The sequence below is a fragment of the Cucumis sativus genome, chromosome 3 (assembly GCF_000004075.3).
Source record: "Cucumis sativus cultivar 9930 chromosome 3, Cucumber_9930_V3, whole genome shotgun sequence".
In the NCBI taxonomy this organism is placed as follows: Eukaryota; Viridiplantae; Streptophyta; class Magnoliopsida; order Cucurbitales; family Cucurbitaceae; genus Cucumis; species Cucumis sativus.
In genome coordinates this window covers 32,037,937-32,062,415 of record NC_026657.2, presented here as the reverse complement: position 1 = coordinate 32,062,415, position 24,479 = coordinate 32,037,937, and the positions used below count along the sequence as shown (strand labels likewise).

Below are 24,479 nucleotides of genomic sequence, written 5' to 3'. Positions count from 1 at the left end.
TTCCCTTCTTCCTTACATAATCACTAATTAAGAGTACAAACTTTTAATCCATAGTTAATCAAAACTATGATAGTAATGCAAAAAACCTTTGAAGTTTAGTGGTTCTGCAAAACTTACTGAAGTTGCTTCTCTGTTGAACAATATCGTTATAACTGTGTAAGCCTTTGTTGATGATATGCTAGCTTTCTATCATCAAGGGTTCATTCTGAAATTCTCTTTTGTTCCTCAAGGAAATAATTCTACAACTTCCAAATTGGCTTATAATGTGGAAGGATTAATCTCTCAATTGTGTGGATTAAAAAGCAGGATGCATGCTACTGTCTTTGAGGATTGTTTGTTGAAGAAACAATATTACTCAAGAAAATAATAATTTAAAAAATATATATAGGCAGGACTGTACTGACACAAGGCCAACGAAAAGTTGTTTGGTTGCAGCCTTCTTCAATTCATTCTTTACCTAAAGTTTTTGACTACTCCCTTGACTCATAAGAATAGCTTCTTTTCTAGTATAAAATAATAAAATAACCGAAGATATTTCAAATTGACAGGACAAGTTCATGTATGTTGAAAAAGAATATATAACTTGAATTTAAATTGAGAAATAAAATTACCCTGGAAAAAGAAGGGGAAAAAAGAGTGCCATTGACAATTTCTCACAACCACCTTGATATTCATATTCCCAAATTGCTTAATAAAAAGGCTTCCAACTTGCATCAATGGTGGTAAGTCCAAAACTAACCAAAAACAAGTTAAACAAATTGATAGTACCTTTTATTCATACAACCCATCTCCCTGTTAAGCTCACTCAAAGAGAAACGGAGAGTATAATACATCTCTTGAAAACCAAAAGAGAAAGCCAACCAACTTCTTCTCTTCCAATTGCTGCAAAGTTCCCTAATTCTACTCAATGTGGGATCTTTTCTTGGTGGTGTAAGGATAATACTCCTTGCCAGTATCAATTCTTGTGGTTTGACCACCAATGTCAATTACTGAAGAAGTAAATGCCAAAGCAGCTCCAGCGGATAAAGCTGTTGAAATGCTTTTTCCTGAAAGAAAACAATAACAACAATTAACCCAACAACTTCTCAGAGCAAGTTAACTTATTAGAGATTAAAAGAAAACAGAGTATAGCCATCCTAGAGAGAATGGATCAGACAGATGAAAATGCCATTTTACTTTATAATCATGTGTTGGTAGGGATTTTTGTGGTAAATATAAGTATATAACAAACAAACAATATCCAAAACATTTAATTATTTGTGCCCAACTCATGGCTCTGCCCTGCCAAAGGGGTTGTTGCAAATGTGCAGAATAATTATTTGTGTCTTTAAGGCTCAGTTGGTAGAAGCTTTGATGAACATATGAGAGGGGATCCTTTAGGAAGGTGCACACTAGGATGGAGGTTGTCTATTAATGAAGTACAGTGTTGTGTCTCTCGCTCTTTGGAACACAGAGGTCTTGACTTCATGAATATAGCCAAGTGAAACAACATATTTTAAACCAAATGCATGTTGTAGTTCCTTCTAGAAAGCAATGGACTATGGCAAAGAAAGACTGCTAGCAAGTATGGGAAGGATAAGTCAGGTGTATTACTACGTGTAAAGAATGTCCTGCAGCACTTGCTTGCTCATTTCTAAGCTTAGAAATATTGTGGATCCTAACACAGCCTTTGGTTCCATGTTTAGGTGGGAGAAGTTGAATGACATCTGGAAACAACTATTTTCCCCTTTTTCCAAGACTCTGTTTGCTGGCAATTACAGAATGCTTCTAATAGGTGTTCAATGTTACGTTTTTACTGTAATCTAATCTAAATGATGATTCTGAATTGAACTACCGGCAAGAGGCATCCAGATTGAATAGTTTTTTCCAATAAAATATAGTGGACAATGAAATCTCAAAAAGTAAACACTCGTCTTCCTTCTCAAAATGCTAGAGAACACCTTGTGCCAAAACTGATTTGATTCATTGAAGAAGTGCCATACCCAGTTGTAAAACACCACATTACAGTTTACAAGTGGCTAAGCTTCCTAACCGAATTACCATCCCTACAAAAATCTTCAACTTTTTTTCCAAAACTTACCACCACTTCCCCAAGCATAGGAAAACTTGACATGAAATATAGGCAGGTAAGGTGGCAAGAACTGTTTGACAAAGAGAAAATTTCCTCAATTAGAAAGGTATAGCTTCCATTTTTCTAACTTATACAGGACTCATTTTCCTTCCAGAGCTTTTAAAACTCTAGCGTTGTGGATTTATTGCCCAAGTGAATGCCCAAGTAAGAAAAAGATAGAATCAATTAGTTGCGGTCCTTCCGTATAAGCATTTTGACTTGTTGACATTTTGTCAAGCAACTGACAGTTTAACCTCTTAGAAAAGACCTTAGAGCAACGACTTGGTAGACAGCTTGGTTAGTCCACCACTCTTTCAGCACTTTGCTTTTAATAAGACAAAAAAATTGAGGTGACTCTCCCAAAAAATCTTGGTGTATCTTCAACATATCGACTTTCCGATGATACACTATGTAATCTTCTACATGTGGTCTCTCAAGCCATCAAGGATAACAATGGAGGAATAGGTGAGCTAGAGTTTCCACTTCCCATAATCCTTTGAGATTAAGAAATCTCGAGAATGATCAACACTTCTGTATTCTTACCATACTACTTGCTGAAAATATTCAAGATCTCTTCCTGAATAAAGTTATCTTCAAAATTTAGACACTCGGCATTATTTTCCATCTTACAACACTATTTTCACATGAATAGAAAAGATTCCTTGAAGATATCCTGCCATCTTTTACCTTCACCTTATCTTCATTTCAAAGAGTGAGAATACCATCTGACCTTCCTAAAACTTCACTTCATCCCAACCTCTATTAATAGAGCTCCAAAACATTTCTATAATTTCCTTGACTACTTATGCTTGCTTTGTTATGTAAAATTTTTAATTTAGTCCCTGATGTTTCAACAATTTTCAATTTAGTTCCACATCATTAGTGCTAATAAGAATTAACAGATGATAAGAACTAGCATAATACTTAGTAAATTAACAAAAATTAAGAGGAAGTCATCATCTAAGAAAAGAAAGTTTCTATTTCCTCCAATTTAATGGACTAGTAGAAACATTCAATTTTTCTTTCTTCTTTTTCATTTTGAGGACTAAAAATGGATCAATTGGATGAAGAGAAATAAGACGCCCCTACAATTTCTCTCACTTCTACTTCACAAGAGGAAGATATTCTCTAATAAGAGAACCGTCTTCTTCAGTTCTTGACCCAAGAACTGCATTTTGGATCCCCCCATGAAATGTCTCAAGACTGTAAATAAAGGAAAATTTTTCGACTGTATTAAATGTAGTAAAACTGTTAGGTACTTAAGAAACTTGGAGAACCACACCCCAAAAGCCAACTATTGGTCATCCCACAGTGGTCATCCCATTCTAACCAATGTGGGACAAAGGCATCCCATACTACCTTGGTTCCTAACAAAAACCTCCTTAAATCAAAATTATTTTCACTAATAATGACTACAAGAGGCTAGAATTAACAAGGAGGATATCTTCACCTACAGATTGGGAAACACTAAGTTGCCCGTCAACACTAACAAAAGAAGAGGGGGTGGGCTAGTGACTGTTGCACACAAAGTACAACCATGACACAGAAAAACTCATTAACATCTGTCTGTCAAATGAATACAGAAACAAGAAACAAACGAGCAAGAAAAAAAGGGGTGGCAAACCAGAGGCCAAACAGAAAGGAGGAAAGGACAACAGAGGTCTATAGATTTCTGAGAAAAAAAAAATAACCAGGTAAAAACAACGAAAAATGAGAAAATGGTTGAAGGAAGCAAACACAAAAGCTCTCCCTTCCTCTCCTCTCCACTTGTTTTTTTCCTTTTTTGGATTTTCCTCCTTTTTCATCGTGTCATCACGTCACACACCCATCACTCAACATCAGAAGGAAGAAAATATAAAAGAAAGGAGAGAAACAGGGCAGGAAAGAAATTTCATTTTTGTCTTTCTATGTTTTTGTTGCATTAAGTGCATGCTAGTTAGATGTCAATATAGATGCAAAGGGGGTGTGGCAAGTAGATGTTGTCTTTGTATTGGAATGAAATGCTAGTTGGGAGCGTTCAAAACCTTCTAAAGTTTCATGAGTAACTGTATCAGTTTCACACAGTTATGCCGTAGTGCTACTTCCACTTGCTTAGCCTGTAACCGTGTCAGTATTGAACATTAAAATATCAGTTATGTTTCATAATTTGTCTATTTTTTCCTCGAACAAGGAATATGTTGGTAGGAAGAAAATCATACAAAAAGGTGAGATGAGATATCCCCGCTAGGCCAAAGGGTTTATAGAAAAGACTTCTAATTAGCTAAAATATGCACAAGATCATAATCACAGAAAGACTTAGAAAGAGAACACCAAAAAGATGCAAAAAACACAGTAGAAAAGACTCCTAATTAACCGAGCTTAAGAAACATATTTTCAATCCTCCTGCAGTGAACCATTCATAAAAAGGTTGAGAGTAAGGAAACCAAAGAGGTTAGATGGAAAACAACAATGAGTGAACTAAATGATAAATGGGCTAACTTTTTTGGAATTAGCATTTATATACTGAAACATGAATCAATTTGAGGTTGCTTATCACCCATCCACAGGTGCAAATATGCCAGATAAACTGCAGTTAGACAAAAAAAATCTCTCCACGTTCATAAAATATAACTTCATCCCATCCTTCGGTAGAGAAAAGTGGAGAAAAAGAAGAAACAACCCTTACACAATAACTTCACATTTGCTAATGAAAATATAACTGCAACTACATCCAGATCTAGAAAGGGTAGAAAGTTCACCTTTATATCCAAGAACAGATGCTCCAGCTGTAAAACCACCTACAGCCCCATTAACGAAGTCTCTCTTCATTCTATAATTCTGCAGAAGCTGCTCAACGCCAATGTATACCCCTCCAATAGCAGCAAACGTCATCCCATAGTTTCCCATAATTTTCAAGGTTCTCACAAGCCCAGGCAGAGCAACATTCCTCTCAACACGGGGCACATCATGCCAAGTGGCAACAATTGTTCCAAAAATTGTACCAGAAACAAATCCCATAGTTGCCCCTTTAATCGTTTTCATTAACGACGTATCATCATCCTCCAAATACCTACGCTCTGAAGCATCCATGGGTTTCCCTTTCTTTTTTTCAAGTCACTAACGATGACCAAAGCTGCGGAAAGAAAAGAAACACAAAGACCCAGGCCTAAATTCTTCTGCCCACATAATGAAATCATGAACATTAACAGAAAATTAATTAGTTGAAATAATAACGAAACATGTAAATATATCCTAATCCCATTCCTTTACGTTATCGAATTTCTAATATCCTGTGACATAAAAGCAGCTATTAGCAAACATGCTAATGTACATCGCCAATTCGAATCAAATAACATGCTAGATAACAAACAATTCCAAAATCAAACCAAATGATATCCGCTACAAATGCAGATTAATATGAAATTTCTCAAATCGCTCGAAAAGAAAATCATGGAAATGATCTTCAGTGATAAAATGGGGGGCAGATCAGAGCAAGCGGAGAGGGGCAAAACCTAAACGAATTGCGTGAACAATTACATGGAACACGATCATGATAGGTCGTAAAGTATTGTAAATTAGGGCGGGGGAAAACAATGAACACAAAGGACTTGATTGAAGGTAAGAGAAAAAGTACCTTTTTCTGATGAAGCTCTGTGGAAAGAGGAGACTGAAGTTCTTCTTAAACGCATATGAAGATGAAGAACTTCTCTTCAACTCGATTCCCAGATGGATTAGTAAATTACTATAATACCCTCGTTCATGTTTTAATGGCAGAGTCAAATTACAAGGTTAGTTCGGTAAGTTTGGATCGAATCTTATTAAAGCTTAGGTTAACGCTAAGCTAAGTTCATTTTAGTCTCAATATTTAAATATTATATGGTTTATTACAATCTTGTTTTGTATTTTTTAGTGTTTATAAAGAATTTTTAATAACAGAAAATCAAATAGATATTAAATAAGATTTATATTTTTCAACTTTTTGGTTTTATATCAAATAAGTTTTTTTAACTTAATCCTTTTTAGTCCATCAGTTCTTAAGAATATGTACATTTAATGTTTTAAACCATTTTAGCCTTCAAATTCTCAATAATAAGTTTAAATTGTCTTTATGTTAAATTCTCATTTAATTTAAACAAGAAAGTTGAACTAGATAGATGATATAGCAATATAAATCAAAATCTAGTTTTATCCATGGTAGATTTGTTAATTTTTTCAAAGAAAACAAAAAAAAAAGACAAACTTAATTGCAAATATATAAAAGAAAAATACATGTCTATTAAGAAAAATTGAAAGTCTTAATTTCTTATCTTGTATATGGCTAATAAATGTGTTCACTAGTGAAAAAGTATATCGCTAATAAATTATAAACAATTTGTTTTGAATGATATTTCACAAATGCAATTTTGAACTCTTAATTATGTGTTTAATATGTCTACCATCTCCAAATTTTATGATTATTATGTCTTTTATTGTATAAGGAGATTTTTGAAACGTATCACAAGATAATATAAATCAAATACATTTATAGCGATTAAATAACTGAAATGTAATAAAATATATACCGTTGACTTATAAATTAAAGGTTAGAGTCTTCCAACTCACATATTGTTGAACTCAAAAGATTAGTGAATGAAGTACAAATGACAATAAAGTAAAAGGTTTGCTTCTTGGTAAGAGGTATGAATTCTAATGAAACTATCCTTAATAACGATGTGGAAGGTTGAGATTGAGTATGGAGATGAGTTGCAAGTGTTGGTTCTATTAAGCTTGTCGAGGTGATAGTCATCCACGAAGGGATTACAATGCTCATGAAGTTATAATTTCTCTTATTTGGACTTAACCGAAATCCCTTAATCATTTGAAATCTCTTGATAAGAAAAGTTAGATATATACTAACTTGGTTTGAGTTTTAAGAAGAGTGGTTTATCCATAAACAAGTTCCTCGTATTTAATAAGGTGTGTTTGAAATTACCTTTTTTTGGATTAAATTAAACAACCAACTATGGTTGATGATTGTCCACTTTTTGGAGACCTCCTCCGACCACCATCCCAATTATTGACGACCACCCTGAGTCAATTCTCTTATAGTTGTTGGATAAGTTTTTTTTAGTAATTTAAAATTAATCAAAACACATTTGTTAGTATAAAATCGAAGGAAACTTCACATTCGAAAAAAAGTGAAGTGTACTTTTTTTTTAAAGTGTTTGTTTTTTTACCCATAATAATGTTTAAATAATTGCTTGAATGTGGATGAATTTAAAGTAGGCACAAATAAAATAATTCGTTAGAAGTGTGAACAAAACTCACCTAGGAACAAATATCTCTATCAAACCTTTGAAATGATATCAAAGCAAAACCATGAGAGATGATATTGAAGCACTTTTAATGACTCTAAAAAATGCCCTAAATTCATGGTTGAATCGGCCAAAATAACACACCGACTTGAATCGATACTAAACTAAAGTCGATTGTGTGAACATTTGGCACCTACACAAATATCTCAAATAAACAACAATAACACGAATCATACAAAGAAAAACGAAAAACTATTTCCCAATCTCCTCTTCTTCGTCTCTTTGAGGATGATATTCCAAATTCCCCTCCGTCCAGCACAATTCGAAAGTAGCATCAAGAAAATACAGCATAAACACTAGCAAAAACGATGAAGAAAACATCGGAATCGGTCCAAATATCCATAAAAACAGAGGAAACGAGAAGTAAAACGCTCGCAAACCCAACGACCAGAAATAACTCCCTCTGTTTACCGTCGCCGCCACGTATTCCGTCGTGAGGCGTTGATGATGACCGTCGACTCGGATTTTCTTGAAAGGCGTATTGATGAGAATGCTGGCATGACTATAATACCTAATGGATTGAACATTGAACAAAAACGCTACGAGAAAGCAAAGTAAAATGGCGAAGAATTTGATGGAGAAACTGAACTGGCTTCTTTCGTTGAGTACAACTAACGGAGATTCGCTACGGCCCCCGCTTGTCATTAAGACGGCAATGAGAGAACAGAGCATTATCGCCGTCGATGCGAGAAGAGTGGACGCCATTATGTTGTTTCTAAGGGTTTGGACGGCGAGAACACCGTTCTTTGATGCGTCCTGAAATCACAGCACGAATGAATTTTGAAAAAGCGAGTAAAGAAAACGAAGAAAAGGTAAAGTATGTACAATACCTCCATCATAGCACGAACCCAATAGCGACGATTGATAGCATTGATGCCAATAACAGTTTTATTAGGGTATTTTAGAATCCTAATGAGAAGCCAGATATGATATCCCACCATTACACTAACTCCCGATGCTATCAATGTGTAATCAACTATCTCTTTTTCCATTCTATAACATCCCCCCTTTCTTATTTTTTCTGGGAAATTAAACCATATATATATGTATGTATGAATCTGTTCAGTGCATTTTGTTTGTTTAATGACTTGAGGGGATTAATGTCGTTATGGATGTGGTGGCAATGATACTCACAAAATTTGAAAGAGAATACACAACACTTGGCCAACCCAGTCACTCACTCTATTATTATTCTATTTAGTTCTAAATTGAAAAGAGTTTGGTGTTTTATGGCTTAGTCAAAGAGCCTTGATTCAAGGATTTCTGTTTTAAACTATTTTGGCTTTTACCTTTTAATTTCTTCCATTATTTTCTGTCTTCTACTACCGTTTTTTAGGGTAATACAAGGACAGTGGTTAGATACCGTCTAAGCTATGATGACCTCATAATTCCATTCTTTTTTAAACACTAAAAAAATTCTGAAAAATTCTTTTAAAAAATTCTTTTTCTTTTGAATACACACAACATTCTTGTTAAATGATTTTTTTTTTCTTTGGTGTTAAAATGAGTTATTTGACATTCATAAAATTTTTTTTTTTTTAATTTTATAATATATTTTAATAATATTAGAAATTTGGATTAGATTAACTTGAAGAATAATTTCTAAAAATGTAATTTGAAGTTAACCCAACTTGAAAAAAAAATTAAACCCCTTATATTAATCACAATATGAAAAATGCTACTATAGATAATTTGATTTCAACAATATTTTCTGAAATTGGATCTACTATAAACATTTTTGTTCACTTTTAAATCAGTAAATTTCTTGATCAAGTGAGTTTCATATAAGAGTAGCAATTAGCCCCAAAGCCTGTACTGTTACAATTTACAACCAAAAGAAAGAGCAACAATATTGTTAATCTCAAACTGCTATACACGAGAATGTAGCCAACAAAAATTTCTGGCTGATGTTGGAACTTTTTCTTTGTCATCTAAGAAACAGAATGGGAATGACTAACTAAGCTGCTAAGATTGTTGTCCAAAATCATATGGATGAGCAACTATATGATGGCGAGCTTATGAACCCTGTGTTAGTTGTACGGAATGATTTTTCGAATATGTCAACTACTTTACCTTCCACTGCTGCACATTTTTCCATCTCGACCTTCCTCTGAATACTTGCCAGGTATCCAACAATGGCAAACATAGGCGGTCGACGTTCCATTACAGGCTGATCAAGTTTTCAATCACATATACAAATGTGAAGGTTAGCATTTGGTTACGAAAAGAAATCAACTAGTGACATACTTCAAAGGGAGATTTTATATCAGACAAGAGTGTCCTTCCTGCTATTTACCTGTATGCAAAGGGTGATAATATCAGCACAGCGAGAGAGAACCTTGGAAGATAATGTTCCTTTAATATCAGGATCAATAATCTCATCAAGATTCCCACAGTCGTGAAGCTGAAATGACGCCCATCTTGATAGAGATTGCTCCATCCCTGGTCTCAAACTGTGTGACAAGAAGCAAAGTTTTCATAATTTGGAAATAGATAAAGGATGAGAAAATCTAGAAGAAACAACTAAGAGCTAGGCTATGGCATACTCATTCGGTTTCTTTCCGGTTATAAGCTCCAAAAACAAAACTCCAAATGCATACACATCACTTTTGGTATAATCAATCCCATATTGGCCATATTCAGGTGCAAAGTAGGCAGTGTCAGCAATAGTAATTTGAGCAGCCTGTTTTCGTCAGTATTTAATTAAACCAATTAGTTCCCAAGCACTTGTAGGGAATAAAGAAGTTGGATGAAGACAATAATAAAAAATGTGATGTAGAGAAGGGGGAAAAAAGACAGACAGCGTTTCTAGATGTCAATGAGTAACTCATCAGCTAAAAATTTAGGAAAAATTGAGCGTCCCTTCCATTATTTTTTGTTGATGAAAAGGTTGAACTGTACCGATTACCGTTTCAAGAATTTTGGCGATTTATCGTATTTGTCAAATGCTAAGCATATTACTCCTCAGAAAAAACGTTCAAGTATATTAGGATGTAGCTTGCCTTGATTTTAACTCTATTGCTTACAAGAGGCTTCAACACAGACAGACCACAGTCACAAATCTTTGGCATCAATTCTTCATCAAGCATGATGTTGGCGGCCTTCAAATTGCAGTGAGCAAATGGTGGGAAAAAGGCATTATGCAAGTAACTGAAAATGAAGAAAGACAATGATGATAACTCCAGAAAATAAAAGCTGTTTTGGAGCGTTAGACAAAGAAATACATAAAAGTTAGTGGTATAAATATGCACTTGAGAAAATTTGAAATTGTTCAACAACAGAGGTTAGGAAGCCACAATCTCCAAGCAAGTTGTCAGATCTGAAGACTCATTCCTGATTATAGATGTACTTACTCCAAAGCCTTGGCAACTCCATGAGCAATTTGGACTCGAACACTCCAGGATAGAGGGTTGTGTGCTACACTGTGTAGAGCATCGTCAAGAGACAGATTCCTGACATACTCATACGCTAGTAAATGCTCTCCATTCTCTACACTGTATCCCAAAAGACTAACGATGTTAGGGTGCCTCAAACGGGAAACAGTGCAGACCACATCCAAAAAATATTGTTCTTTTGTGAAAGAGAGTGCCACCATATCAACCCTTTTCACAGCCAAAATCTGGTCCAAAAGATAAATGTATTTAGATTTCTACTTCATGTACACCTGCAATCAAATATGGGTTTCATTTTGAAAAGTAAATTAGTAATACAGATTCAAGTGTGCTCATTATACTTGGCCATCAGGAAATTCAGCTTTATAGACAGAACCAAGAGATCCCTCTCCAAGAAGGTTTTCTTCACTGTACATGTTAGTTGCGGATTCAAGCTCTGCCACAGTGTAAGTTTTTGTTTTTCCTGGGAAACTGGATCTCTCAGAGAAACTTCTGCTATATCCCCTCTCAGTTCTAGCACAACAAGTAGGACAGGCACGATTCAGACCGCCAACTACGACTGGAGAACTGAGAGACAAGATATGGGGGCTGCCATCTGGTGCAGTGGAATAACCGTCTACACGACATAAGTAGAGAAAAACATCAAACATGCAAAGAAGACAGTAACTGGAAAAGCCTCAAGACATAAGTAGCGATCAAATGGCATTTTGGATAGTCAAAACTTGTCACGAATGTTCCGTGGATTCATTAATTAATATTTCGTTTTAAGATATTTATGTAATTTATGTATGTGTAATTATGCTTCACCATATACATTCCAAAGTTAAGTTCGAGAATGTAGCAGTAGTCTCTATTTATTCACCCTAAGAATGAAACCGCAAATACCATATGAGAAGATCATGCACCTTCAGCTTTGCTGACTGGAAGACACATGGCGATGTGCTTCATGCTCCTTTGCTTTGCACATATTTGTGTCTTGCAGATTGCAATGAAGAGAGCTGCAAAGATTAATGCAAAACCACCTCCACCAGCCACCATAGCTATTCCACCGGGACCCAATCTTTCCCTCCCTTTCCCAATCTTTTCCTTGTAGGGACATTTCTCAATGATGATTGGTTCTGTTAATGGAGGGTTACTATTGTTTTGTGTCAAAGGTGTTGTTTCCACAGAAAAATCCCAGGGTGGAGAGTTACTTAAATCGAACATATTTCCCGCAGTCCTAACGAGATTGTTAGGCAACATTAAAAATAAAATAAATAAAAAGAAAATTAGAGCTAACTATTAACATATTAATGAATTACAAGGAATAATGTTTAGGCAAAAGAAAGTCCCCAACTGGTAAGAGATTGAAAACCTCACCATAAATTTGGGATTGTCATAAAATGCTCTGGAATAATGCCACTAAAGTAATTGTCTTGGATGTTCCTAGAAAGTTTAATTAGAGTCAAAAGGTTTCATAGCGACACAAGTTGAAATTCAGTAGAAAGGTAATGGAAAAACATACAAATCAGTTAATGGAAGGTCAGATAAGTAGGAAACTGGTCCTGTGAATTTGTTTTTCTGCAAGAACCTAATATGCTAGATATTAATGAAATCAATAATTTGTATTAGGTGATGTATCAAGAAGAAGAAGCAATTGGTATGAAAAAACCCACAGCCTATTGAGATTAGTCAAAGAAGCAAATGAACTTGATAAATCTCCAGTGAACTCGTTGTATGACAGATCCCTGTACAGTAAAAACAATAAATGGTTGAAACAGCCTGACCAAAAGGTATCTGTTGGTTAAGATTCAACAGATAACTTATACTTGATTAACTTTAATCTCATTAATTAAAAAAAATGGATTAAGGTCTGATAAAAAATAAGAAAATATGTTACATTCACCACCATCAACGTGTTAGTTCAAGACGCCAATAATGGAGGTCATTCCATTAATTACTTACACTCACTATGAGTGAGAAAATATCCAGTCTGTATCGTCTTTCTTGGTCATGGAAAATCTTATTGGGCTTATACTAGAAAAATTAACCATTTCCTTTCACTTCCATTTCAGAAGAAATAAGACATATAGTGGAAAAAAAACATACATCTCCATAAGACTTTGTAAGCCGGAAAAAACATTCCCAATGGGGCCAGATAGGGCATTATGGCTTAGATTCCTGCACATATAAGATTAAAGAAACATTAAGACAGGCACTTACAAGTCTAGAGGTAAAGTATGAAGGATTCTGCCTCAAATAGTAATATGTCATGTGACTCAAGCAAAACTGGTTAACTTACATATTAATGATATTCGGGGGTAAGCCACAAGGAATTTCACCCATAATTGTATTGGAACTAGCATCCCTGATGAAAAAAAGAACATCAAACAAATGATTTTTCGATTGAGCTGTACTCAAAGAAAGTGGTTGCATGCTTACAGTTGCTTCAAATTATGAAGAAGATAAAGCTGATCTCCAAGATTTCCAGAAATGTTTAGTCTATTAAGTGTACTGCATAAAAAGAAAACCTCCAAGTTGCCACTACGAAGACAAAGTCAAAGTAACAATGGGGAGTGAGTTAAGTAGATTACAGGTTTATGACAGATGAACCAGCACAAAACACCCCGGTCCACGTTCCATCGCAAGGATCCCCACCATCTTTTCTCCATCCTTTAAGCACAGTTGGGTAGTTTAGCGTACTATACAGATCGAGAAGAGCTACAACTGTACAGCATAAAGTTAAGTCAAGTACAGGACATTGGAAGGCTACATATAATTCAGAATTGACAAATTAAAATCACTTTTGTTAAATAACATACCTTCCATCCCTCAAAACCAATTCAATATATACTTTTAGACGATTAAATGCACTTTTCAAGTGATTTTTATCATTATAATCAACACACATTGTGAGATCATTTCTTTATTTCAATCCCCTTTTCCCCCCTTCGTATTTCCTTAATTTAATTCTCCAAGAAACTAACAGAGAAAAGTTCAATCAAGAATACAAAAAACGAGATGATGATTAGGTTTACCATCGAGGGGGTCAGTAAAGCACTGAACGACTGAAGTCAGGATTGTCAAGAAGACAAAGACATTGAAATACTGTAAAGGACGGAGGAGCTGGGCCATTTCTTGAGAGATCGCTCATAACTAATACAAAACTAAAGGGACAGAATTCAGAAAACAAAGAGACATTTTATAGCAAACCCTTATAATGAAATACTTTTCTTAAAATTTCCCAAACTGTAAAGAACGTCAAAATGATCAAAAGAAATTTGTTGAGTGAAGATAAAGTGAAACAATGGCAGTGGAGAAGACGAAGTTCTTGAGTAAGGATCACAACCGATGAGCTGGCGTCCACGTAAGCTAAATCCGTTGAAGTCGTTGAGACCACGTGTATTTCACATTCAACCTCTTTTATATGCCAATTCAATTCTTCCTTCCACTTAACAAAAATTACCATCAAAATAGCCTCATTTTCTAATACACTTAAATAAACCGATTTTAATGATAGACTCGAATTTATGAGTTTATGTCAAAACCAAAATTTTGCTATATTTTATAAATATTTTATACAGTTTTGTTATTTATAATATTTTTTTTTATATATATACACTCCGTGAGACTCAAAAGAAAAATTATATATTTTAAAATTTAAATTTGGGATGGATTTTTCCCCTTCAATTTACACTTAAAAAAATTAATTCGTTTTTTATTTTCCGTTAAATCATCGTTGTTTCACATTTCAAAATTACAATTTAATTGGTATAATTTGAATTAAGTAGTGTGAAATTACTATAGATATGTTTATAGAAATCTAAAAGAGTACATTAGTACATGCGAAGATAAAAGTTAGTTTTATTTTTGTAACATAAAACCTCACCATCAAACAGGTTTACAACAATTTTACCATTCAAACAATTTTTCATGTTTTGATTAATCACGCATACACTATTTTGAAAGTTGTTTAAAAGTAAGTTAAAATATAGCAAAATTTAGACGGTGTATCCATGTCTGTTTATGAACGTGTCTATCATTGATCAAATCTGAAACTATGTTATATTTTATAAATATTTTCAATAGTTTTCTCAATTTAAAATAATTTTTTAATAACAAACTATTTTCAAATAGATAAATTAATAACCAATATTATGGTATAAGAAGAAATAAAGAAGTTGGAATCATTGTAATTTAATTTATTTTCTAAAAAAAAAACTTAATATGGTTTTACGGGTCCAAAACAACAATGGTCTCATAAGGATAAACTTTTCATTAATTTTTTAAAATATTCCACTTTTTCATATGATTTTTTAGGACAAGTACCACATTTATACCCTAATTCCAGAATGACTCACTTGAGATAAAGCAGTTATTACCATATAAAGGATCATAGTTAAGATCCCATGTCTCAAGAACAAACGTCCATTCAAAAGTATTCTAGGACACCAAAATAAAGCCAACAAAGTAGACTATATAACGAAGAAGATTGTTAGATCTTTGATTTACATGATACAAAGTTAAAACTGTATGTACATGAGACGAAGAAGATTGTTACTAAAGACTCTAATACACGTGAAGGATATTAGTCAATGAAAAATCAAGTAGCCTTCTGGGTAGAAGAATAGCTATATGCTGGAGAACTTACAAAGCCAGTGTTGGTAGAACGAAAAGATTTCTCAAAAGGATTCACTTCAGTTTCATTTGATGCAGCAACACATTTCACCATTTCCATCTTTCTTTGAAGATTTGTTAGATGTTCCACTATTTCAGACATTGGTGGCCGAAATTCCTTCACAGGCTGATCATCCATAGTTGAAACCCGTAAGAGACTTAGAAAGAGAGACTGTGTATAGTATAAGACTATCGTGTTTAACTATTTGAATTTAGTATTAAGATTGTGTTTACCAAGTCTTTATGCTAAAAGATATCAATATATCTTTAAACTTTAAAGGATATATACCTTATTTATCTTTCAATTCTTCTAGAGGCTATCGATCCTTAATTACTATATTAATTCAACATGTATACCACCAAATACTTGATGCTACTTGAAATCAGTCTACCAAAATCCTTAAATAATATAGCCAACCTACCATGTAAAATGTTGAACAATGGTAGAAATGTATTAGACACGAACAAATTACCTGTATACAAAGGGAGACAATATCCACAAAGCTTGAGAGAGCCTTGGAGGAAAATGTTCCTTTGATGCTTGGATCAACCATTTGTTCTAAACTCGTGTTGACATGAAGCTGAGATGAAGCCCATTTCACCAACAATTGCTCTTTCCTCGGTTTCAAACTGAGTAAGAAGAATAAAATTATTTACTGAGACGGCAACAAGAGTTTGCATAGAAAGAGAAAACGAAGAGTAGTTTGGATGAATTGTACTTGTCATATGGTTTTCTCCCTGTGACAAGCTCCAAAAGCAACACTCCAAAAGAATACACATCACTTCTCGTATTATCAAATACTGGTTGGCCATGTTCAGGTGCAAGGTAGCCTCTATCAGCACTGACAATCTCAGAAGCCTGTTTTCATCAATATTTTCATATGAAAAAATACCATAAGTAAACAATGTGAAGCTTCAAATTGTAGAAATGGATATTCACAGCACCCATATCTAGTTTATAAACAAGGTTTCTCTTTCAAAAAGCATGTTGTCAACAGTATTTTACCTTCGTTTTAACTCTATTGCTCACAAGTGGCCTCAAAACAGACAGCCCACAATCACAAATACGAGGCATCAGTTCTTCATCCAGTAAGATATTGGCAGCCTTTAGATTGCAGTGAGCAAATGGAGGGAAAAAACTCGTATGCAGATAACTGAAAACCCGAAAGGAAAACAGTTTTAAACCCTCAAGTATACAACTACTAATGAAAATCTTGTCTCAAGGTAAGAGAATGGTTTTTGAAGGATTGAACCAGATATTTTACACATCAACAAAGAATAAGGGTAAGTTTAGCATTTAGAGTAACTTGTATTTTCAAAATATTTATAGAAAAGAAAAGCTATAAAAATAGCAACAGTATAAACCGTGGAATTCCTATCAAGTCAGTCATAGATTGAAGATTAGGATGCCAAACTAAGTTTTAAAAGAATATTTTGCATATAGAATGCAGAATCACAAATGAACTAAAGGCCTTTGGCTCTCCTAAGTTTGGAGGACTCCTAGTCAGTCCAAGTTCAGACAATATGAACTTGATGATCAAATAATTTGCTTACTCTAAAGCCCTAGCAACTCCAAGAGCAATCTGGAGGCGGACAGTCCATGACAGAGGCATGTATGCTTCACAGTGTAAAGCTTCGTCGAGAGAAAGATTTCGAACGTATTCATATCCGAGTATATGTTGTCCATACTCTACACAGTATCCAATCAGCGTAACGATGTTTGGGTGCCTCAAACGGGAAGCAGTCCATACCACATCCAGAAACTGCTCTTCTTCTGTAAACAAGAGCGTTCCCATGTGGATATTTTTCACAGCCAAAACCTGGTTAGAAATTAGAAGTCAGAAAAAAGTTCATAGAAATTCAGGAAATTCAGGTCAAACTTTGCTTGTATTGGGATCATATTTACTTGGCCGTCGGGAAATTCAGCCCTATAAACAGCACCAAGAGATCCCTCTCCTAGAAGATTCTCTTGACTAAAGTTGTTGGTAGCGGATTGAAGCTCTGCCAGAGTGTAAACTTTTGTTCTCACTAGAATCCTGCATCTCTTTGAGAAACCTCTTCTTCCAGATACTTTCTCGGTTCTCGTGTGATTTAATAAAGGTATAGGCCTTGGAACACCCATCAGTTGAGAACCCAAGGGAAAGTTTTGTGAGCTTTCTTCTGGTGCAGCAGACGAATCATCTATGACATAAAAGAAGTACTTAATATCTGTACAAGAAATTGTAGTCCAGAGCCAGAGGCATGTTTTTCATTGATAGAACAAAGATCTATGGGACTACTGATTAATGTCAGATATCAACCGATGTAAATTGGGTTTTCTTTGAAAAAAATATTCAATTAGTTGTATGAAATAGCCAATAGGCTTCGATCTATTTATAGTTAAAGAGCACCAAGATCCCAAATGAAGATATCTGGCAATGGAAGAGCAAAAATCTGTAAGAACCTTATAAGGAGAAGGATTCACCTTCAGCTTTGTCCAGAGGAAGAGAACGGGGTAATATGTTCCCAATCTTCAAATTTATGTTATTTTCATGCACTTTCTTCATGGCAAATACTAAAAAGAGTGCTGCAAAGGTTACAACTAGTGTTAACCCACCAACCAGGAGAACCATTCCACCAGGACCAAGTCTTTTCTTCTCATGCCTGACTACACTCCAAGAGGGATAATTCTGGATGGCGTTTGACTTCGTTGTTGGAGGACCACTGATGTCCTGCCCAACAGGTGTTTTTTCTAGGGGAAAGTCCCAGGGTGGAGAATTGACTTCTGGACGCAACCTATTACCCCCAATCCTAAACAGAGGCCAAGTGAAATTTTCTTTTGAGTGAACTTCATGGTCAGTTTAGGCAAAAGAAATTAACCACCAACAGTTGAAATTTTAAAAGCTTACCACAAATTTGGAATATTTCTAAAATTTTCCGGAATAATGCCACTAAAATAATTGTCTTGGATGTTCCTGAAAGAAGAAGAGATACGTAAGTGAATACAAAAGTAGCTAGATGAACTAAGTCAGAGATTCTATACAGGACGGAGAAAATGAAGCCATGGAAAACATACAAGTCAATTAATGGAAGGTGAGACAAGTAGGCAACTGATCCAGTGAATTTGTTATTCTGCAAGAACCTAGACTAGATAGCATTAATGTGATAAATAGTTGTTCAAATTGTTGTGCGAAGAAAGAAGAAGAAATAATCAAATGCAAGAAACTCACAGTCTAGTGATGTTTGTCAGGGAACCAAATGAACTTGGCAAATCTCCAGTAAAGTCATTATATGATAAATCCCTGTGAATGAGGAATAGACTATCGTTGAATCTCTTGACCAAAAAGGATTGTATGTAAAAATTTAAATACCCCGAAGTATTATGAGTTAATCTGAATACAAGACTCGAATTGTAGAAAGATTATCAACGGAGTTTTGTTGAGGTAAATAAGAATGACATGCAGTGAGAAGCAATGAGCCGTTAACTTGATAGAATAGTCCGTTCATATCAGTTCAATTTAAAGGCAGAAATAGCATTAATAGAGAAAAGAAAGAAGCGTACATCTCTCTCAAATTCTGTAAACCAGTGAACACATTTCCAATCACACCAGATAGAGTATTATGGCTAAGATTTCTGCATGCAGAAGAATATGAATAAGAATATCAGAACCAAGGACCATTAAACATTAACCCAGCGATAGTCAAATATCAACTTACAGATGTCGGAGATTTCCCATATAAGATAAAGTATGTGGAATATTTTGGCTTAAATGGTTGAATGCCATATTTCTGCAACATATAAGAATTTTACTAGATCTCTTAGATGGAGTAACTGGGTACATGCCCTTTTCAAATAGAAAATCAACCCTCTAAATAAAAAACAAACTATGGATGAAAAAACAGCACATGCAACTTACATATGAGTCACATTAGGAGGCAAGTTGTGCGGAATTTCACCCGTAAGTCTATTAGAGCTAACATCCCTAAAGAGAAGATTAAACAGACGTAATTACACTGTAATTAGCAGCATTGAAAATTGCTCGATTAGCCGAAAAATTAACTTACAATTGCTTCAAATTGATGAGGTTGCTGAGCTGCCCTCCAAGATTCCCAGTGAGATTTAGTCCATGGAGTTTACTGCAGATTTAGTTCATGCTTCGATCAAGAAAGGAAACATAATATCAAGAATAAGCATATGATGCATAGTTCAAGGCAAAATTAAGTCATTACAGGTATATTACAGAAGAACCGGAGCAAGACACTCCAGTCCATGATTCCTCACAAGGATCTCCACCTTCTTTTCTCCATCCTTTAAGCTCTAGTGGGTAGTTCATAGCACTATACAAATCCTGAAGAGCTATAACTGTACGGTACACAGTATCTATTCATCAATAACAAAATAAATAGAAAGCTTTGAAATACAGCAATTTTCATATAACCTCCTCAAGATAGATTATAATCAGGAAGCTATCAGAAATGTCAAGAAACTATAACCAGAAAAACCGGTGTTCATTTTCCAATATTCTTGTTCCTAAAACAAAGCCAAGAAACTAAAGTTAACGGCCTACATTCAAACAATAAATATGTATTGGGAACAGTTACCATCCGGCGGATTAGTGAATGCCCGAGCAAGTGAAGTCAGAATCGTGAAATAGACAACGAGAGTAAAATACGTAAACAGACGCTGTTGGAGCATTTCTCCAAAAAAAGACAGTCGAGTTTGATGTTCTCTGTTTTCATGGAACAAAGAATCAAGAAGATTTAAAGCAAAGAAGAAGTCAGAAGAACGAAATTTCAAGTTAGAATAGAAACGTACAAAAAGATTCAGAGTAAAACATTGAAGCGTTTCTTGTTACTCTTTCTTTCTCAGTAACGAAACGTGCTTCCAACAAGAAAAACGGCGGCATAAGAAGTTCTTCTGAGGAAGGAAGTTAGGGTATGGAAAATGTACCTGAGAGAGAGAGGGAGAGCAAATGGAAGGGATTTGTATGGACGCAAGTGAAGTGTGAAAAAACTTGCCTGCAGAAAATGGTAGAAAGTTAAGGCGATGAAGACGACGAAGTTTTTGTGATTGTGAGAATTTGATGAGCTGGCGTCCACGTCGGCTGAAACGGTTAGACCGTTGGAAAATGCTGGAAGGATATATAAATCACAATACTAATCTTCTTAAGTTGGAATTTAGCCGTTGGAATTTTCACTCTATATTCAACTACTTTGTCATGGTTCTTCGAGATTAAAAAAAAAAAATGTTATTAGTTGAAATTAAAAAATAAATTGGAGTTTGTGAAATTTTTGGGATAGTTTCTTAGTTTTTATTTAGAAAAATTGTTAATTTTGTGTACAAATATTTGTTAAAAAATTTCTATTTTGAATAACTTTTAGTTTAGTTTATTTAGATACTCGCATTCCGGTTGTCACATTTTCACAACACTATAGACATTGACATGGATAGATAGATCGGCTTTCAGCACCTAAGCGTAGACACTAAACAGCACCTAGCGTGTATTGGCCTGAACTCAATACCATATTTTTGTCCCAAGCTATGGCGGAATCGGATTTCAGGCAAACCAATGAACCAGACGAAGAAGAAGAAGACTACATGGGCGACCTCTCTAAGTTGCTTCCTCCAGACGATACTACCTCTTCCAAATCCATATTCAGAAAGGTAACAACTACTAATCTTTGCTTTAACTCTTCACCACGGATTTGCTGCTTCATTTTATCTAAATTCTAGGGTTAGATACTCTATTTATTTTTTATTTTTTTTCTAGGGCTCTAACTGAGGTTTGATTACAGGTTGCTGCTAATAAAACCCCTGTTGTCCAATCATCGAATAAGAAACCCAAAACCTTCAATTGGCAAGAACAGCGCAGACGGGATAGAGAACGGAAGCAACACGAAGAGGACGAACAGACATTGGCTAGAATAGAGGCTCCGATTCCACAATCCAACATTGGGTTTAAATTGTTGAAGCAGATGGGGTACACTCCCGGGGCAGCTTTGGGCAAGGAGGGATCCGGACTTGCAGAGCCTGTGGGACTTGAGATTCGACGGTCGCGAGCTGGAATTGGCAGGCAAGATCCGATTAAAGAGAAGGTGAAGCAAGAAGAGATTAGAGCTGAGAAAAAGAGGAGCCATCAGGAGGCCTTGATGGAGGAATTTGGGTCTCGACAGAAGTTGCAATGGAGAAGTCGAAGAATTGTGGTCAATTACAACAAGGCCAAAGCAGCACTTGATCAATTGGAGAATAAGGAAGTTGTGGAGCCAGAGAAGGACAATGAGGAGGAAGGAGAACAAGAAGAAGAAGAGGAAGAGATTATAACAGAAGAGGTACAGTTCTTTTCTACAAACTTCACCATCCTCCACCCCCATTTAGTTTCAAATAAAGCTTCTCTGTTTTCTATGATATTGGTAGGTCATTGTTGATCATTTATTTGCATAGTATGAAATTGATTTGCATTCTGAAGCTGGAGTTAGTTAAAATCATATTACCTTATAATTGACCATTGGCTTGCATAGTTTGAAATTGATTTGAGTTATAGAGAGGGTTTAGGGTTAGGCTTGTGATATTGGCCCCTCGTCAAGCTCTATGTTTTTCTTTAGGGGGACAATTTTTTTTTTTTTTTTTTTTGGTATTGTACGTTAGGTCTTATTGTTATTGGCTTGAGTCCCTTCCTAGTGGGACTTCCTTTTCGTGGGCTTGTTTTTAGATGTCATTGTAATCTTCCATTCTTTCTGAATGAAAGTTCGATTACAATAGGAAAAAGGTAAACTTAGTAGCCTGTGGAGAGTTGCAGTTTTAGCATGAACTAAGTAGCAATGCTTTGGTAAAGGGAATGCCACAAATTCCTATCAAACTGTGGTGGTCTTTTTTTTCCCATTTTAATGGGGTTTACAGGGTACTTCATTGTCAATGCTCTGATCAATTGAATGCCTTTCGTGACTTTTATTTCTTGGATCATTTTTCTTGACCGTTTATTGGAAGGGTCTGGTGGATGCTAATAAAGAAAAATCATCTGTAGGATGAAAATCTTGGTTGATGGAACCAGTTTTATTTAAGCCCCCTTTGATAACTATTCGGTTTTTTGAGTTTTGAAAATTAAGCTTATAAATTATAAACAACTCTACATCTACCAATTGATTTCTTCGTTTTGTTGTCTACCTTTTAGGAATGTTTTAAAAAACCAAGTCGAGTGTCGAAAACTGAAAAAACTAGTTGTTAAAGCCTTGTTTTTATTTTTGGAATTTAGCTAAGAATACAAATAGTTTTGTTTTTAGAATTAGGCTAATAATACAAATATATAGTTAGGAAGGATGATTACCATGGTAAATAAGTCTGTAAGAGAACATGCATAATCTTTACTAGCCGAGGGGAGATTTGAGAGCCTCCCACTACTCTTGTCTCCACCTAAAATGATTTAGTGATTGTTCAAAAGATACCCTCCTCGCAATTAACTTGCTAAACAACCCTACACAAACTTGGCCATCTAAATAACCGGATACCAAAGAAGCTCACACACATTACGTAGAGAGGAAACTTGTACACTTCAATAACTTTAAAACTCAAAGACCCATTGTACAACCTAAATAACAATTGAAATGATGTTTAAGTAAATCTGTTATAACAAAATTAAGTTTTATCATTTATGTGCATTCAATATCTTTTATGATGAGACTCCTTTTCTAGACATAATAACCTGCCTGTCAGGCCGTTACACCATAATCTCACTCTATTTAAATCAAATGAGCTTTTGCTTGGGAATTGGAATAAAATATTCTTGTGATGGATCCAGGATTTGGAGGATATTTTGATGAAACTGAGAGATGAACATCGATATTGCCTTTTCTGTGGATACCAGGTGAGTGTATTACACCATTCTTTAAAGAGAATTTGTTCAAGCATGTGGCATTTTACTTACCGTAACATCATTCTGCTGTTGATGCCAGTACGACTCAATGGATTCCCTCCTATCTAACTGCCCTGGAATTAGTGAAGATGATCACTGAACTAATTTCCTTTCCCTCCAAACGGTTTGCCTGAGATGGGATTTTTGGAAGTTGGCCCAATGGAAGAACCACCATAAAATAAACAAGGACATAGCGTAATCCATGAAGTGCTTAAAACGGTGCTTTTAGGTACTTTTAGATCATCCCTACCATGTCCATTGTTGTTAACGAGTCCCCCCTTCCTATCGAGGTTTGCATCATGTGCTTTAGTGTGCCTTTTTTGTCAACGTTTTCAACACAAACGGCGTAGTCTCTCAGAAAGCAATCCGATCTGAAGTTGCTGTTCGGAAGTCGGAATAGCAATGCTCCACTTCTAGAATTACTTATCCTAGTCAATGGATAGCCGGACATTGAGCAAGTTTGTTCAGATTGAGGCATAGAAGTAGGAGTTCAGAACACCAAGTCTGCTTTATACAATCATTACTTGGGCCAAGCTCCTTCCTATTTGTGTCCCTTTTAGTGCAAAATATAAGAGAATTTGAACGGTAATGTTGGATTTGAGTTTCCTGACAGCGACTCGCACAAATTTGGCGGGTAAGTTTTCTGTGAAGTTAATGTTGAATATTCTTTAGAAGGGTATCTTAATTTATTCAAACTTAGAGACATTAATCTTTTTGTGGTATTCTGAATTTAACGAGCTTCTCCGCTTTTTATTGCATATATAATGGTTAGTTGCTTGGTGAATCTGGTGGCTGCTTGATTTTTTACTTTCAAGAACAATGATATGGAAATTTGTCACAAATTTACCCTTTAAGTTTTTTTTTTTTTTTTTTATATGGGTAGAACAAGTGGATATAAAGATATGAACTTTCAAACTCAAATAAAAAAAATCAGGATTGATTATCAGTGGCTTCTCTTTAATAAAAGAATACAGGATTTGAACAAACTTGAACAAATGACTTTAACTGAGAACCTATTCATCTTTAAAAAGTAGATCTTTTAATAGGGAATAAATGTTTTGACGGGTTTTTTTAATGGTAGGTAAAGAAAAAGAATACAGGC

The 24,479-nt window shown here is 35.0% G+C and overlaps 5 protein-coding genes across 8 annotated transcripts; 1 reads left to right on the top strand and 4 right to left on the bottom strand.

The window, feature by feature from the left end:
* Positions 1–579: 579 nt before the first annotated feature.
* On the bottom strand, positions 580–5,865 carry LOC101203790 (outer envelope pore protein 16-3, chloroplastic/mitochondrial). Of its 2 annotated transcripts, XM_004136530.3 has the most exons (3): positions 5,724–5,865; positions 4,849–5,222; positions 580–1,046 (listed from the first exon to the last, which is right to left on the bottom strand). In XM_004136530.3, exons 2-3 carry the CDS (start codon positions 5,177–5,179, stop codon positions 901–903), a joined length of 477 nt encoding a protein of 158 aa, XP_004136578.1. In that variant the 5' UTR covers positions 5,180–5,222; positions 5,724–5,865; the 3' UTR covers positions 580–900. The 2 variants fall into 2 exon arrangements, with proteins under 2 accessions (XP_004136578.1, XP_031739126.1); XM_031883266.1 differs by lacking the exon at positions 5,724–5,865 and having other exon boundaries at positions 4,849–5,245.
* Positions 5,866–7,413: 1,548 nt separating this feature from the next.
* Positions 7,414–8,635, bottom strand: LOC101204683. Its single transcript, XM_004136691.3, has 2 exons — positions 8,274–8,635; positions 7,414–8,199 (listed from the first exon to the last, which is right to left on the bottom strand). Exons 1-2 carry the CDS (start codon positions 8,433–8,435, stop codon positions 7,636–7,638), a joined length of 726 nt encoding a protein of 241 aa, XP_004136739.1. The 5' UTR covers positions 8,436–8,635; the 3' UTR covers positions 7,414–7,635.
* A 515-nt stretch (positions 8,636–9,150) lies between these two features.
* Positions 9,151–14,075, bottom strand: LOC101204436 (protein STRUBBELIG-RECEPTOR FAMILY 2). The gene is made up of 15 exons (XM_011653803.2): positions 13,853–14,075; positions 13,409–13,541; positions 13,257–13,328; positions 13,117–13,182; positions 12,924–12,995; positions 12,491–12,562; positions 12,340–12,405; positions 12,195–12,260; positions 11,741–12,054; positions 11,177–11,451; positions 10,797–11,062; positions 10,446–10,593; positions 9,990–10,126; positions 9,740–9,896; positions 9,151–9,613 (listed from the first exon to the last, which is right to left on the bottom strand). The coding sequence occupies exons 1-15, from the start codon at positions 13,947–13,949 to the stop codon at positions 9,428–9,430; spliced, it is 2,127 nt and encodes a 708-aa protein (XP_011652105.1). The 5' UTR covers positions 13,950–14,075; the 3' UTR covers positions 9,151–9,427.
* Positions 14,076–15,175: 1,100 nt separating this feature from the next.
* Positions 15,176–20,737, bottom strand: LOC101204194 (protein STRUBBELIG-RECEPTOR FAMILY 2). Of its 3 annotated transcripts, none has more exons than XM_031881908.1 (17): positions 20,287–20,737; positions 20,073–20,200; positions 19,701–19,833; positions 19,536–19,607; positions 19,388–19,453; positions 19,188–19,259; positions 19,033–19,104; positions 18,701–18,772; positions 18,547–18,612; positions 18,380–18,445; positions 17,956–18,281; positions 17,398–17,672; positions 17,046–17,311; positions 16,498–16,645; positions 16,211–16,350; positions 15,965–16,121; positions 15,176–15,618 (listed from the first exon to the last, which is right to left on the bottom strand). In XM_031881908.1, the coding sequence occupies exons 2-17, from the start codon at positions 20,164–20,166 to the stop codon at positions 15,418–15,420; spliced, it is 2,226 nt and encodes a 741-aa protein (XP_031737768.1). In that variant the 5' UTR covers positions 20,167–20,200; positions 20,287–20,737; the 3' UTR covers positions 15,176–15,417. The 3 variants fall into 3 exon arrangements, with proteins under 3 accessions (XP_031737768.1, XP_031737769.1, XP_011652104.1); XM_031881909.1 differs by having other exon boundaries at positions 20,422–20,737; XM_011653802.2 differs by having other exon boundaries at positions 20,073–20,737.
* A 244-nt stretch (positions 20,738–20,981) lies between these two features.
* LOC101203546 (G patch domain-containing protein 11) lies at positions 20,982–24,161 on the top strand. Its single transcript, XM_004136529.3, has 4 exons — positions 20,982–21,135; positions 21,267–21,800; positions 23,264–23,329; positions 23,418–24,161. The coding sequence occupies exons 1-4, from the start codon at positions 21,013–21,015 to the stop codon at positions 23,475–23,477; spliced, it is 783 nt and encodes a 260-aa protein (XP_004136577.1). The 5' UTR covers positions 20,982–21,012; the 3' UTR covers positions 23,478–24,161.
* The last annotated feature ends 318 nt before the right edge of the window (positions 24,162–24,479 follow it).

What these genes read in the sequence shown, in the direction of transcription:
- LOC101203790 (XM_004136530.3), bottom strand. Translation starts at nt 5,179, where the DNA reads ATGGATGCTTCAGAGCGTAGGTATTTGGAGGATGATGATACGTCGTTA. An exon ending in ATCTGTTCTTGGATATAAAG is followed by an intron (nt 1,047 to 4,848) that starts GTGAACTTTCTA and finishes GTTTTCTTTCAG; the next exon opens with GAAAAAGCATTTCAACAGCT.
- LOC101204683 (XM_004136691.3), bottom strand. Translation starts at nt 8,435, where the DNA reads ATGGAAAAAGAGATAGTTGATTACACATTGATAGCATCGGGAGTTAGT. An exon ending in GGGTTCGTGCTATGATGGAG is followed by an intron (nt 8,200 to 8,273) that starts GTATTGTACATA and finishes CTGTGATTTCAG; the next exon opens with GACGCATCAAAGAACGGTGT.
- LOC101204436 (XM_011653803.2), bottom strand. Translation starts at nt 13,949, where the DNA reads ATGGCCCAGCTCCTCCGTCCTTTACAGTATTTCAATGTCTTTGTCTTC. An exon ending in ACCGGAAAGAAACCGAATGA is followed by an intron (nt 9,897 to 9,989) that starts GTATGCCATAGC and finishes CTTGTCACACAG; the next exon opens with TTTGAGACCAGGGATGGAGC. An exon ending in TTATCACCCTTTGCATACAG is followed by an intron (nt 9,614 to 9,739) that starts GTAAATAGCAGG and finishes AAACTTGATCAG; the next exon opens with CCTGTAATGGAACGTCGACC.
- LOC101204194 (XM_011653802.2), bottom strand. Translation starts at nt 20,166, where the DNA reads ATGCTCCAACAGCGTCTGTTTACGTATTTTACTCTCGTTGTCTATTTC. An exon ending in ATTCACTAATCCGCCGGATG is followed by an intron (nt 19,834 to 20,072) that starts GTAACTGTTCCC and finishes TGTACCGTACAG; the next exon opens with TTATAGCTCTTCAGGATTTG. An exon ending in ATGGGAAATCTCCGACATCT is followed by an intron (nt 19,105 to 19,187) that starts GTAAGTTGATAT and finishes TTCTGCATGCAG; the next exon opens with AAATCTTAGCCATAATACTC.
- LOC101203546 (XM_004136529.3), top strand. Translation starts at nt 21,013, where the DNA reads ATGGCGGAATCGGATTTCAGGCAAACCAATGAACCAGACGAAGAAGAA. An exon ending in CCAAATCCATATTCAGAAAG is followed by an intron (nt 21,136 to 21,266) that starts GTAACAACTACT and finishes GTTTGATTACAG; the next exon opens with GTTGCTGCTAATAAAACCCC. An exon ending in GCCTTTTCTGTGGATACCAG is followed by an intron (nt 23,330 to 23,417) that starts GTGAGTGTATTA and finishes TGTTGATGCCAG; the next exon opens with TACGACTCAATGGATTCCCT.